The sequence below is a fragment of the Serinus canaria genome, chromosome 7 (assembly GCF_022539315.1).
Source record: "Serinus canaria isolate serCan28SL12 chromosome 7, serCan2020, whole genome shotgun sequence".
NCBI lineage: Eukaryota > Metazoa > Chordata > Aves > Passeriformes > Fringillidae > Serinus > Serinus canaria.
The window spans coordinates 26,084,275-26,098,715 of record NC_066321.1 but is presented as its reverse complement, the minus strand read 5'-3'; the positions used below and the strand labels follow the sequence as shown (position 1 = coordinate 26,098,715).

Below are 14,441 nucleotides of genomic sequence, written 5' to 3'. Positions count from 1 at the left end.
ATCTCTCTGTTCATCAGGTCCATGGGGAAATTTTCCAGGCTTAAGCTATTCATTTGTATCTAAGCCTGAGAAAATTCATGCTTTACAATAAAACATTTGAGGAATGTATTCCTCTATATTTACCACAATGTTTAGAAATATGTCCTTGAAAAACAACAAGAACACAGACTTCACAAAACTGCAAACTCTGCTAAGTTGCAGTCTGATAGAGATCACAATAATCAGTGAGTACAAAGCCTCCATGAGCATGGTTAACTGGACAAACAACAAACTCAGTGAGAGCTGTGGGCAAGAAGAGAGTGGGATCAAAGTGCTTTGTCTCTGTCCCCAGTGTTACTGCTGCATCCATGTAGAAAAGCCCCATGTAGCCATGGGGGCAATATGTGAAGCTCAGCAGCCCCTTGGAAAGTCAAGACAATTGACTGGGGACTCAGGCCTGCAAACTTCTTTTTGCTTCCTTTGTATGAAGGCTTTAGGGACTGATGCTGCTTTTATTGATGTCAAAGCTAAGACTCACACTGTAACAGGAGGAGGTCCAAGGCCTGTACTCACAGATATATGAAAGGGTTACAGAACAGGAACAGCCTTATTAAGATCAATGCAGGTACTCAAGTCCTATAGGAATAATGTATATTTATAAATAATAAGATGATAGATTCTATAGGACCCTTTGAAATTCTGAGCACTTTTTTTTATAGGGGCTCAGAGAATGGGGTTTTGGCTTGATTTTCATTTAATCTTATGATTGCATATTACACTTTCTAGAACTGGTTGCTTCCAGGAGACCTCAGAGACTCCGAGTCATCTGTGACAGGTAAGCTACCTATAACAGCAATGTCAAAATTGCCTCTGGGTTTATTTGTTTCTTTGTGCAATCATTTAACTTGAAATGAGCTCTTTTGGCAAGCTCAGGAAGAGCAGGGTGGCTCTGTAGTAACAAGCAGATCTAACATCAGTTAAGCAACTGATTTTGAGAGATCGCAGCAAAGGTAGACACAGAGTGGGTTTATTATTCTCAGAGGAGCAGTGATTGCTCTGAGATAAGCAGTGATTCAGTGACTTTGTGTGCAGCTTTTTGTGGGGCACAGTTCGATGGAGAAGGTCATACTTTCCCAGGCCCTCTTGCCCAGACTGAGGACAGACTTCACACTGTTGTCCCAATTTTCATTTTTGAAAACAGACTGTAGGAATGTTGCTCAACAACAGTAAGGAAGACATGCTAGGACAGCATTTTCATGAGACAATGAAATAATCTTGTGATTAGCTAGGAGGTAAAAAAATCACATTCTTAGTGGCCAAAGCTATGAGATGAAGGCCATGGTTACACACACAGCTTGACCAGACACACCAGCACTGCTGAATCACTCCCTAATGTGCTGAGGGAAGGGAGTATTTTTTCAGGCACATACTGACACACACACACACACAGAGAATGGATATATATGTATCAGTGAAAGAAATTTATAATCAGACAAAGTGCACTAACCTAGCTGAGGGAGCAATGTAAATCAAATCCCCCTGAACTGATTTTGAGGCACACAGCAGGTTTTATAGATAAGTAGGAAAAGACAAAACAGGATTTGTCCTCAAGATTGTGTACATGAAGATGCCAATAATCAAATGTCCTTTGAGGACATAACCACATTTTTCATTGCTTTTTAATGTCTGTTCAGCTGATTGCTTGGGATCCAGCCCTGCTAGGAGGGAAATGTGCTGCCCTTCAGAGCAGGATTTTCCAGATGCTGTTCTAAATGACTGAACAAACATGCTAAAGTTTTCAGCAAAGCACAGGTTACTGAAATGCCAGCCATTGTCACGCACAGCTTGAGAAGCACAGAAAGCTCAATATGTCCCAAACCCTTATAATGCAGATCCTGGAACAGAACAAATCCTCTCTCAGCCTGAACAAAGAAATAAATATATTCCTTGTGACTGTGCTATCTTGCACTTCTGCTTTTTGGCCATAATCCTTTGACAGACCCCATTTCAGGTCAAACCAAGGGGCTGGCCTAGCACCTCCATGGCAGAGCTCTGGGCTGCACGTGGGCCAGCTCAGCTCTGCCTTGGAGTCCTGGTGCTGCCATGGCCAATAACTGCCTTGGAATGCTCAGCTTGGCAGAAGGAAAGAGCTGCTTCATACAGCCCACTCAGCCATGACTCTCCATGGACAATCAAGAAATCCAAAGGGAGCTCTCCACAGAGCTTGGCCACCACCAGAAGCCTGAGCCGTGGTGGGAGGCACAGAACTGTGTTGCTGCCCAGACTGGGAGCCTGCAGCAGCAGAGACCACTGGGCAGAAGGTCTCCAGCAAGACCCTGCCATGGCAAGGGCAGCCTGTCATGCAGCTCTAGCAAGAGGCCTCACACAGGATGCTTTGGCTCCCTGTCCCATCCCTGATCCCCAAGGAAGTGAGAACTTGAGCTGTTTTTCTGGAGCTGAAAATTCAGCAGTTATCTAGCACAGTGAGGCCAGATACCTTCTACAAATTTGTTTCTCAGGGTCTCTTTCTCTCCTTGTGTCTTGGTGTTTTTTCCTCTTCTTTTATATTTTACATTTTATCTCCTCAAAACAGAAATGCCAGCATGTTGAATGTCCTGTATAGGGAGGGGGAGTGCAGGAGCAGGGGGATCCCAGCCTCTGATGTCACTTGGAGGGGAAGCACTGCTGGGGGCCAAGGGAGGAAGCACAACAGGCCATGCTCTGAAGCTGAAATGTGATCAGAACAAACAAACAAAGTAAAAGCTGTAAAACTAAATGACTATTTTTATTTGTTTCCTTGTTGGTTTGTTTTTGCTCTTCCACTTCCTTGTCCCCAGCTGTGTGCTCCTCTAGGGAGCAGCCACTTGGCATTGGTATTTGCTGGGCATGGAGCATATGTGTATTACATTTATTTTAAGCACTCATCCTGAGAAACAGATTCTTCTCTGTGAATCCCCAACACATTTTACAACCACTACTGGTACTGGGGAAGGAGAAGAGGAAATTATATTTTCTTTAGGTTTATTAGGTTTGACCTCTAGTCTTCTCATTGGGCCAGTCACTTTATTTTTTACATTTGGATTGTCACTGTCAACTGGTACCACCAAACTCTGATATAACAGTTACAACATGTAAAATATAGTCTCCTCAGCATCATTTCCCCTTTCACTTGCAACCTTCTTTTTAAAAACCAGAAATCGGTTTTCAAAATTTGACTGTAAACATGAGTTTGAGCTGAAATACCCCCACATAGTCAAACTCAGATGGAAAAGCAAATGTCCTGCAAAGCTATGTAGCTGGGGTGGGTTTATCCAGCTCCCGTGTGTCCCTCCACTATCTTTGCCTCAAGCTGAGAAGGACTGGGTCATTCCTGGTTCCAGCTTTCTGGCTCATCCTCATCTCCAGTGCTATTTTTTCTTCTGTTTTCCTAGGATGAGCAGGGTGCCAGCAGCAGAGAATTTGGCCTCCAGGATGCTCACAGCCTTCCCTCGAGGCCGAATCTCTGCACAAGATGCTCTTCTTCATAGCTTCTTCAGCCCTCTGCCTCCTCAGCTCTATCAGGTTCCTGCTGGTAAGTTAACTCCCTGTTTCATCTCACCAAGAAAGAGTTGCTGCATGTGCTATTTACCATGAGTTTCCTCTCTATTTTGAAAATCTCTGCCATTCTCCTGGATGTCTCTCTTTTCTGCCTGCACTCCCTCCCCACTCCTATAAGCTGCAAAGTTTACATCCCGTAGCAAATTTGACAACTTGTTTTTCTGTTTTCCTCTACTTGACCACTGTGTTAATACTAGAAAAGGACCTTGGGCTGCTACCATGGCCCTCTGCAAAGCAGAGGTGTATTTGCTTTGACAGGTCATCTCTCCCCCACTCTGTAACTCCAAGGGCCTGGACATTTCCCCAGCTCACACTGTGTTCAGTGTAACTCACCCGCTGGTCCCTCCTGATGTCCTGAATTCCCATCTGCTCAGCATGGTGTGCTAGCCCCAATTCCCTTGGACTGCTCCTCCCACTCCCTTTTGATGTTGAGACAGCTGTTCCTTGTACCCTGTCACCAGTTCTCCCTCAGCTTTACCTTGCTTCCTTCTCTTAAGCACACACAGTTGTGCCTCTCCTGGCCTGAGCTGACAAAAAATACAGGGTCTCCCCAGCTGCAGTTCTGCTCCTCACTAGGGAAAGCTCCCTCCTCTTGGACTGCTGGCCAAAGGAACCTTGCATTCCTTGTTGCCTTCTGGGCACCCTGTGCACTAGTTAGTTTGGTGGTGCTTTTTAAGATAGGGGCAATTAAGAAAAAGCCTTCATGGGCTGTGTTGTCAAGCTATTGGGAAACCAAATTTCTGGCTCCTGCGACACATCCCAGGTGGAGAAGCAGCCAGCTAGCATCTCTCCCAATCCCCCAAACTGCTGCCCTTCAGAAGGTGCTCTGTGTGTGTATGTGCTTGAGTGAGAGACATCTGCATTCCTTTTCTGTTCACCCAGCCACAGAGCACAAATCTACTTTGACACTTTTAGAAAAATGAAAAGATGGAATCTCGCAGGAGCCTGCCTGTGCCGGGGGGGGAGGAGGGGAGCACGCACAGCAGGAGGGAAGTTGACTTTTCTTTATACATATAGGGTTTTTTCCATGCAGAGTTTAAATTATGCCTGATAAAAGGAGTTTCGTGGATGTTTCAGTTCTTTCAAACCCTCCTGGCTTCCTCCCAATTAAATGAGGTTTGTCAAAGCCACAGGGCTCTGCTGCTGCCAGAGAGGCGGACAAGCACTTCCCGCAGTGACATCTCCAATCCCCAAGGGAGAAGATGAAAGTGTCAGTGCTGAGAGAGAGAGAGAGAGAGGGAGAGAGAGAGAGAGAGAGAGAGAGAGGAAAAAAACAGGTACAGAGACAGACAGTGTGAGAGAAAGGGAGAGAGTGAGGAGAAATAGAAGGAATGAGAAAACAGATTGGCATAATGTGTCAATCTCTCCAGTATGCTGCCAGTGAGGGGACAGATTCCTTTCACCTGGGTTTAGGCACCATCCTGTATTTATTATCCCCCCTTGCAGCAAGAAGTATGGTGTGGACAGGAAACTGCATGGTGTTATCATAGCAACCAATGTGCTGAGAACAGAATCAAAGTGCACAGGGCTGAAACAAGTACAGTACAATCATGCAAGACCATATTCATGAGTGACTCATTAAGCCTGTAAAATTTAGGCTATTCTGAATAATTCCCCATGTAGCCATTCCTATTGCCATAATTGTTTAAGACATTTGCTCTCTTGTGTCACTTTGGCATAACACTCTTTTGGAATTTAACTGTATCATTTTAAAATTCTTGTTGCTATGATAACAGTGCAGATTTTAAATATATTCTGTTCCCACTTTGTTCTGGAGGATGCTGGCTATTAGTTGCCATCCTCTGAAAGTTAAAGTTAAAGCAGAAGGGCAGAATGTGATCTGGAGATGAGAGGTGAAAGAAGAGGGGGTTAATCCCAAGGTGTGTAAGAGAGTAAGAGGGAAACAACATTTGAAAAAATAAAAGGTTCTCATAAGAAATTATTCTCTGTTTTTATGAAATAATTATATCCATAACTGTCCTTTTTATAAGTTGTTATGACAAGCTGGAAGCTAGAGGATGTTTTGAAAGGTCAATTCCTGGGGAGAAAAAAATTGGAGAAATCACTGTTTCAAAGTTAAGTACCCCTCCAAATAGCATGTTTCTGATTCCTAGGGGGAATGTTAATGGTTAGAGGCTGGCTGCTGCCCCTGGGAAGGGGGAGAGGGAGCACAGGGCTCTTTGCTTCCTCGAGAGCAGCTCCTACAGAGTGGAACAGGTTGCTGTTGCTAGGCACATCTGAACACAAAGTGCTGGGAAAAAAGAGTAGCCTGTGCTGGAAGGGAGGAAGAAGGTTCTCTGTCCTCTGGGTGGGGCTGGCTCACAGATGGGCCTCTCCTACAGCTGCTCATTCCTGTGCCTGTAGCTCTAGGAGAGGATTCCTGAGGCCAGGGTTCAAACCTCACCCATCATCTTGGTGGCCTTAATTCTACATGTGCCACCAGCACCTTTGGATATAAAAACAGAGAGAGGGGCAGGGGTTTCTTCAGCCTCCTTTCCTTTAGGCTAGTAGCCTAAGGGGTTGCAGTGCTGACCTTTTGTAAAACCAGAACATTTGCTGTCCTTTTTCTGGCTGGAGCCAATCCTGAGTCAATTATCTTTGTGCAGTGCAGGGCTGCACTGCAGCAGCTCTGATAAAACTTCATTCTAACCCTTTGCCACCTGCTAAAGCAGAATGTTTTCTGTCCAATTAATCCCTCCTGGAAGAAAAATGAGATCCTTGAATCAAGAAAGCATGAGCTGTTCTCTCAACTCAGTGACAGTCCTGAAGTGCAAAAGGGCCTTCTGAGGAGCTATCTCACTCTGTTGTCAGACAGGTCAGACACAGTAACAATTGCAGCTTATTATTCTTAGTTATAGATTTGGTTTATTTTCCCTCTCTTTTTCCCTCCAATGCTTTAGAGCAGGCTTGCAAGAAGGGAAGGTAAGCAGTGGGATTTGGGGTTAACAACAGTGCACTCCCAAGAAAACACACTGCAAGAAGAGCTCTGGCCAAACCACACAGGCATAGGGGCCAGGAGCCCTGAGCTGGCAGCTCAGATCCTTTCCCCCCAGACCAATGCCCAGTCTCAGGAGAGACCTTTCTCTCAGTGTAGGAGACCTTCAACCCTGGCCGTACCCTCGGCACAGCAGTCAGTAAATTCCAGTACATGCTCTATCAGGAGGATTGTGTTGCATGGACAGGATCTTGGCTTTGACTAGGAGGTACTTGCTCTTTTTGGGTACAATTGGTCTCTAGTTGTTATATCCCCCAGCAACACAAAATCAGTGCACCAGGTGATGAGAACAATGTACCATTTCTCCTGAAACAGCCTTTCAGAGACAAGCAGGAGGAGGGAAGCTTGATGTTGACAGTCATTTTAATGTCTGTTGCATCTCAACTAAGACAAAGCAAGTAAGTAAGTGTGGGCAATGAGGAGGTGAAGGCTGCAAGCCATTGCCTACCAAAAATCCCATTACTGTTGGGATTAGCCAGCACTGGTAAATGTTATCACAGGGGACATTTAAAAAAGAAGGGCTGGCTTTCATCATCCCTTGTTTGGGTTGGCTGGTTTCCCTCGGCTCTCCTACATAGCTAAAAGATTTCTACAGTCACTTGATTATTTTTGCCACTCTGCTTTGTGACCTCTGTACACAGCAAACAGATAACCTTCACTGTAAGTCAGAGACAGACACCTAGAAAGTTCCAGGTGTGTGAGTCTGGTTTATAATGTGTCTTAATACAGGAATAAACCAAAGCTGGTGATGAGCAGGAAATGAGCTGCCCCTCCTAAGCCAGAAGCAGTCTTATCTGTGAGGTGATAAAACAAATCTTCACTTAACTCAGGAAACCACCCCCCTTCACCTGGTGTGATCCCCACAGTGGTGGAAGATGTGCTTGCCTTCATACTGACAGGACATGAAAGTTTTGTATTGTGTCATTAAGCCACCACGCCAGGAAAGAGCTGTTGCAACATCCCAGCAGATGCTTGCCAAGTGCACAGGGCCCTGGACATGCTGCCCTGTTGAAGCCTTTCCCTGCATGCTGTCCTGGGGCAGGCATTGTGCTGGGCACTGTTTAGGAGCACGGGGCAAAGGGGAAGATGGGAAAAGGAAAATTTTCTTTGCTCACTCCCCAGCTCCTGCTCTTGCAAAAGCAACTGGCGCAAAGTTTGGCCCACATGACTTGTGGAAACAAAGTCCTACAGACATGGATCAAATGCTCTGACTCCCATTGATCTCAGGCCAGAGAATCTCTATAAAGGTCTTATTGTTCAGGGAGACAAACCACTCTTGGGGGGAGTGCTGTTAATACCATTCGTGGAGGCAGACACTATTGCATCAGAAGTTAGCAGATGTTTTTCTGTGTTTTGTCTAATTGCAAGTTATAGCTGAGGTTTCTTTAACTTCCATTTTCCCTTTAACACTCCTAAATGCAAATCTGAAAAGATATAGTTGTCTTGTTTGCTGTGAAAAGACATCCAGACTGGAAGTCTCACATAGTCATTTCCCATCCTCAGGTGCACTTGTGACTTCACCCAGTTATCAGCAGAAAAGAGTAAATAGGGAGGCAGTGATCAGATTTCTAAGGCACAAAAGTTAAAGCTAAGTTTGAGATTGTGACAGCAAGCAACCATGAGCATAGGAACTCAATTAGCCTGAGAGACAACTATCTCATTATCTTTCCTAAAATGATATAAATACATAAGAATATAAAAATTTAAAATAAACTCTCTATTGACTGTCTAGATGACTGAATTTCACTGCTCAATTTCTTTAAACACCCACTTTAGTATTTATTTATTCTAAGCGTGAAGCAGCTACGATAATTAGACTGTCAGATTTGGTAAGTTAATGAGGAGTCACTGGAGTGGAAGGTTTTGCATTTGTGAGATTGCTGAAGGAGAGAAGCTCTGTGCCTTCGCTCTATCTCTTTTTTCTTTTTCTTTTTTTCCCCTCTGCTGGGTGGGAAGGGGAGCTTGGCAGTGTGCAGATCCATTTGAATCCTTTTGATTAGTGGGTTGCCTTCCTACCACTGTTCTACCAAATAGTATTTTGCTGCTTGCTCCAAGAAAAAGAAAAAGAAAAAAGAAAAGAAACTGCAGATGAGATTTCTAGAGAAGAGTGTCTAGATTAAAGAAATCATTTTCCAAAAACAATCAGAAGGAATGCAGCTGTAAGAAATGGGATCTTGAATTAGTTTATATTGCAGCTAATGTCACAGGAGAGCATTAAGAAAGTAGCACAATGAAGGAAAAGGACCCTTTTGCAGCTTTCTCTTTAACCTGATTTTTCCACAGGACAATCAGTGCTCACAGTTCCAGGGGTGGGACTGCAACCTGAAATCTGTGACCTGTTTGCTTCTTACTGGAAAGGCCGTGTCTCAGGACGTTTGAGCAAGTTTTGGTAGAAATCATGGATGACTGAATAATTGTTGGGTAAGCATGTAGCTGCCATTGTCAAAGCTGCTGCCATCACCCTTAGGACGTGAATTCCTTCGTGTATTGAAGATGGGAAAACAGATTTGATACTCAGGGCTGGATGATCACATCCAGGGTGAGAACAAAGTGGGAAATCTCATATTCAGAGAGAAGAGATCAGCAAACCAACGGCCCCCATTGAACAATGTTCAGTGCTATCATGGGAGGTTTGGATTTGTTTTGTCATATTGCCCAGTCTCAGACCAGTGCCCTTTCCTCCAGTGCCTCCCCAGTCAAAGTATTGCTTCATTTCCCCATTGCTTAAACTGACCAAATTGCTTTGGTCTCCCTTGGCCTTGCCTACTGAGTTCACATTTCAAACTTTACTTGTTTTGATTTCACAGACATTGGAACCTGAGCAGAGCTAGGCAAAATCTCCTTATCTTGTAATATCTTTGGTTTTAATTAATCACTATTTTAATGTCGGGTTTCACAGTGATGCTTCAGCATCAATATTTTTCATCTTCTTGTTACAGAAGACCAAAAGGTCATTTAAAATCACTGTTATTAAAAGAAATTGCCAGAAAATATCCTTTTATTATATCCTGTCTCTTTGTTTACTTTGTGCATTTGTTAGCAGCATGTGTCTTGTCAGTGCCACTGCTGGGTCTGTGCTTGCAGGGCAGACCTGGAAGCTGATTTTGAGCCCAAATTAGTGTGACTGTCTTATTGTCTGCCAAGTTAAGAGGCAGCCTTAGGATAGCAGGACACACCTCAGCTACCCATCTGTGGATAGCAGGACACACCTCAGCTACCCATCTGTGGATAGCAGGACACACCTCAGCTACCCATCTGTGGATAGCAGGACACACCTCAGCTACCCATCTGTGCTTCCAAATGCATGTAGATGTTGTGTACCTGTAGGATCAGGTCCCAGCACTCAGTGCCTGCTCTCACAGCCTCTCTACCCCTTCTGCCCTCATCATGTAGACAACAGCAGGCAGAGGGGCCAGCCTGCAATCCTTTGAAGAAAGACCTGACATTGCCAGCGCTGTGACCAGATTGGGTTTTGGAAGCAGCCTGAATGCCTTCCCTGCTCACCTGCTCAGCTGAGTGCAGACAGAATGGCTTTTCCCTCTCTGTGATCAGAGAGGAGCTAATCCTGCCAGAAAAGCTGGCTGTCAGTTCCACTAAGGCTTCTGGGGCAACTCACTTGAGGAGAGCACTCATGCATCAATGTTCTATGAACTTGAATTTGGCCCATTTAAAATGACTTAGAGAGCATTTCACAAATATATAATTTAAAATAGTGAAAGCTTGCAATAATAGGAGAAACTCTTAACATTTATTGTTATATATTAACCTGTCCTCAAAATGACTGTGTCCCCTTTTTTTAGCTGCATAGACATTTTTTAGCATGCTAGACAAACTTAAATGTCAACTCAAGTTTTCTTCTGCAGTTTGTTGCAGGAAACCATTCTATATGTGATGGTGTTCATATTATTAATTCTCTTTTTTAAAAAGGCATCTGGATTCAGACGTGGAAGCAAGGTTATAAATGAAACAGTAATTTTTTTTGTCATTTTGATAGGCTACCAACGGAAAGCAGGGGCTTCTGTGTGCTTTTTCAAATCTAATGAGAGGCAGATAGGCATCTAAAGCACAACAGCCTCACGCTGGCACATGAGAGAATGGAATTTCTTGGGAACATAATGAAACTGGCCAACCCTCCTTCCTTTGCCAACCTGAGTTACAAAAATAGACAAAACCAAAAAACTAAACATATTAGGCTCCATCTTGAATCCATGGCCCCTGAGCAACACAACAAGGGACAAAACATCATCACAGACTCCTCCTTGTTCTCCTTCTGGTTTCAGGAAAAGATGAGATACTGTCAGTTGTCTATCCCAGGGTGATGTATACTCCATGCCAACACTCCACCCATTTTCTGCCCTATTCCACCCACCACTTTCCCTCTACCTGCTGAGGAGGAACATATGGGTCATTGGAATCTGCTACTGTTCTCATCCTGCCTCAAAATAAATATTCAGATATCTAATGCTGCACCTCCTACATGCATGTGATACTGTACCAGCTAAGTGTAGTTGGATCTACAGGAAGAGAAAAGCCTCTTTTAAACCAACTTTTAACAAGCAGAATAACTGAAGGCACTAGCCCTGCAAAATATTCGTAATTGGGATTTATTTTTCTTTTTGATTCAGGACTAAGGCCATGGATTTTTCCCCTGATAGAGTTCCTCTGCAATAGGGGCAGATTGTACCCTCCCTTACACCAAGGACCTTTGAAATAACTCCTGATATTGACAAAATGAAGAAAAGTCTTGAGATTATAGAACAAGGACACAGTTTGAGGGGTGGGGTGTGTGTTTTTCAAAAGTCACCTTTCAGCAAAGGGGAATGAAATTGTGCAGATGTCCTGCCTTTTGTTTTTCAGAAGCAATGTCAGAAGGATTGACTTGGCAACGAAGAGGTAACAGCACAGTCTGGACAGTGGACTTGCAGAATAAACTCAGCCATGTGTCACTTAATAGAGAGCTCCCTGGAGCAGAAGATCGATGTACAAACAGGACAGATGGGGACTGACAATTGAAAGAATGTAGAGGCTCATCCAAGGCTTACAGAGACCTGTCATTCCTGGGCTATGCCTACAATCTCCTTCAACAAAAGAGCTCCTGAGGGAAGGAGGGGATTAGTCAAAAGTTGAGTGAAGTCTCCAGGGAAGATGGTTTCTTGGATAGAGTTGTCAACAAAAGGAATTGTTTAAGACTATTTGTGATAATTTCCTAGAGGGAGCTTCTGCCATTACTAACAGGATTACCAGCACACTGGTTCCACACCAGCAGAGCATTAGACATGTGCATTGCAGGCTGGTTGCTTAGAGCTGAATTCAGGGGTCTTACACAGCATCCCAAATGTGTGCAGGTGTTGATGAGCAGAGGGGAGATGGCAGAGAATTAAGATGCAGCCAAATGCAGTCCATTTTTGGTCCAGCTGTTGCAGAGTCCTGGCTCATTAATGAGTTTCCACAGTGTTTTAATCTCCTTGATCTCAAGGCTGCTGACAGACCATAAGAAGGAAAGCTAATCTGAGGTGAGTGCTGATGGGGATACATGGGGAAATCAGAGACCTCTTTCCTCTAATTGCAGTTACTGTGAAATTTCTCATAGAGTTCTTCCTGGAAGAATTGGTACAGCAAGTAATTTACTGTGTTCAAGTACTAGTCTGCTTGGTTTCAGTTATCTCAGATACTTTTTCTTAGCTCTGAAGCATAGAAACCAGTAGCCCTGATGTAACCTCACAGTACATCTGGGAAGAAAAGGAAGACAAGGATAAATCACTGAGGTGCAGACAAATAAACCTTCTTGAATATTTTTATTTGTCTGAGTAGTGTCACTGGCATGGCTGGGAGAACTCTGACCAAGAATTATACAGGACTTTGAGGCACTGGAACAAAACCAGTCAAGGAGCCATGGGTGGCAGCCATAGAAACAGCTGAAAGGTGAGCTTTTAGTTAAAGAGCCACTCCAGTCCATCATTTACCAAACACACACTGCAGAGCTGGGCAGGAAGCAGCACAACAGTTTATGTTCCCCTTTGCCCTTGCTACAGACATAATTTCAGGAATGTATGGATTAGCTACATTAAGGGGGACACAGATTATTTTCAAGCACTGCCCAGTTAAGAGGACAAGATTTTCCTTAGGTTATGTTCCTTAAAATTCTCTGCTGTGATGAAAAGGCAAGCTATGTCCCAAAAGTCTTTCTGCTTCTAGATTGCATGGACTTGGATCTCCCAAACATCAGCCACTCTCAGTGACCTGACCTCCCTTTGCAATACTGAACAGAGCAGCTGTACATGATGCCCAAGTTGGGACAGGGGTTGTTTTGCATTGCTTTTGCATTCTTGGAGATGTCTGGACCAAGGGCAGTGAAGCAGCAGGATCTCCAGGGCCTGCAGTGGGGTGGTTGTGGCTGAATGTCTGCTCCTAATTGAGAGCCACTAAATGTTCAAGATATGTTAAATGAAAGGATTTGTTCTGCATGGGCAGTGAGGGATCTAATGATGAGAACTGAGTCACTTTTCCTCATGGTCTATCCAGAGCATGGATTGTAAATTTCTTCTGCCCTGGAGCAGTGGGACAGAATGGCTTTGCTGTTTTGCATAGCTGCCACCCCATAATGGCCGTGCCATTGCTAAATTTAGCCAGATGCTAAACTGCCAAAGAGTCAAATGATACCTTATAATTCTGTATCTACAGGGGCAGAAAGCCAGGATGACCCTGGATATGCTGCAACCCAGCAGTCTTCTGTTCATTAACTCAGCATTGTAGGCCCAATGCCTAAAATATGCCAGATCAGAGAGAAACTGACTCTGAACCATTCCTCTCCTCAACTAATGGGAATACTATTTACATCAGGAGTACTATCCCAGTAGATTTTGCATCCCCTGGCCTGCACAATCTCAGGGGCAACAGCCTTAGGGGAAAATGGCTGTAAGCGTTGTAAAGAGTCAGAAAGAGTAGGTAACAAGAAACATGTCTGAATCCATGTACCCAGTTAGTGCCCCCCAAAAAGGAAGTTCTGTTTCCCCCGTTTTCCCTCCCTGTTTCAAGCTTTACAGTCTGTCTTTTTCTCTCTGTCACCTTTGTAAGCCCTTGAAGAACTGATGTAATTCACTAAACAGATGGAAGACTATGAACTCTTTTGCTGAGTTAGTTTTTCATTAGTTTTAGTGAGCTGAGTCAGATTATGCAGGGAGAAAAGTACCAGACTTAATCATGGATGAGTGGGGAGTAGGAGAGGAGGAGGTGGAAAAATCCATAAAGTTCATATTCTCTTATCTCCAGCCTGCTCACATCTAGTTCCTGTGGTGTGATCATCCCCTGTCACATTTGGATGTCTGATGTTGTTTTGAGATAATAACTGAATGGGTTCTGGCAAGTAAGTGCTCAGTGCTGCTGCCATTTAAGTGGGCCAATCTCAAATCCAAATGTTTGCTGTTGAACACCTCACAAAAAGTCCCAGACATTAGCAGAGAGGTGCTGGACTGACCTTCCCTTTTCTTATTTTTCTTTTTTCCCCAGAAAATACTTTCTTTTGGCAGGGTGGGATGCTTTGGTAAAGCAGGTGAGAGTTTATAAAGTGCATGTCAATGGAGATCATTGTGTTTAAGGGTCATCAGACTGTTTCTTCTCACCACCTAATAAAATACCAAAACCAAGTTCTGAGTTTTTTGAGAAATCCTTTAACATCCTCCTTTATGTTAAGAGATTTTAACATCAGACTTAAATATTTGCTTTAAAAACAAGTAAATGAAATAACTTCTTTCTCAGGCAAGGATTCTGTTTTATTTCAGCCTGGAGCAAGTTTGTTGGCCAAATTATTTATGTCCAAGAAAAGATCCAAGGGTTTAAAACTAGCAAACCCCTGTCTGCGATGGTGCAAGTG

At 43.9% G+C, this 14,441-nt stretch overlaps 1 protein-coding gene across 5 annotated transcripts in view; it reads left to right on the top strand.

Moving 5' to 3' along the window:
- CDK15 (cyclin dependent kinase 15) overlaps positions 1-14,214 on the top strand; it is a 37,329-nt gene extending 23,115 nt beyond the window's left edge. For 4 of the 5 annotated variants that reach the window (XM_030241835.2, XM_050976977.1, XM_050976979.1 and 1 more), the window contains 4 exons: positions 766-814; positions 3,411-3,550; positions 8,855-8,992; positions 11,429-14,214. In XM_030241835.2, the coding sequence (XP_030097695.2) occupies positions 766-814; positions 3,411-3,550; positions 8,855-8,964 (299 nt within the window). In that variant the 3' untranslated portion in view covers positions 8,965-8,992; positions 11,429-14,214. The remainder of the gene's footprint in view (positions 1-765; positions 815-3,410; positions 3,551-8,854; positions 8,993-11,428) is intronic. The other variant, XM_050976976.1, reaches the window with a different exon arrangement.
- The last annotated feature ends 227 nt before the right edge of the window (positions 14,215-14,441 follow it).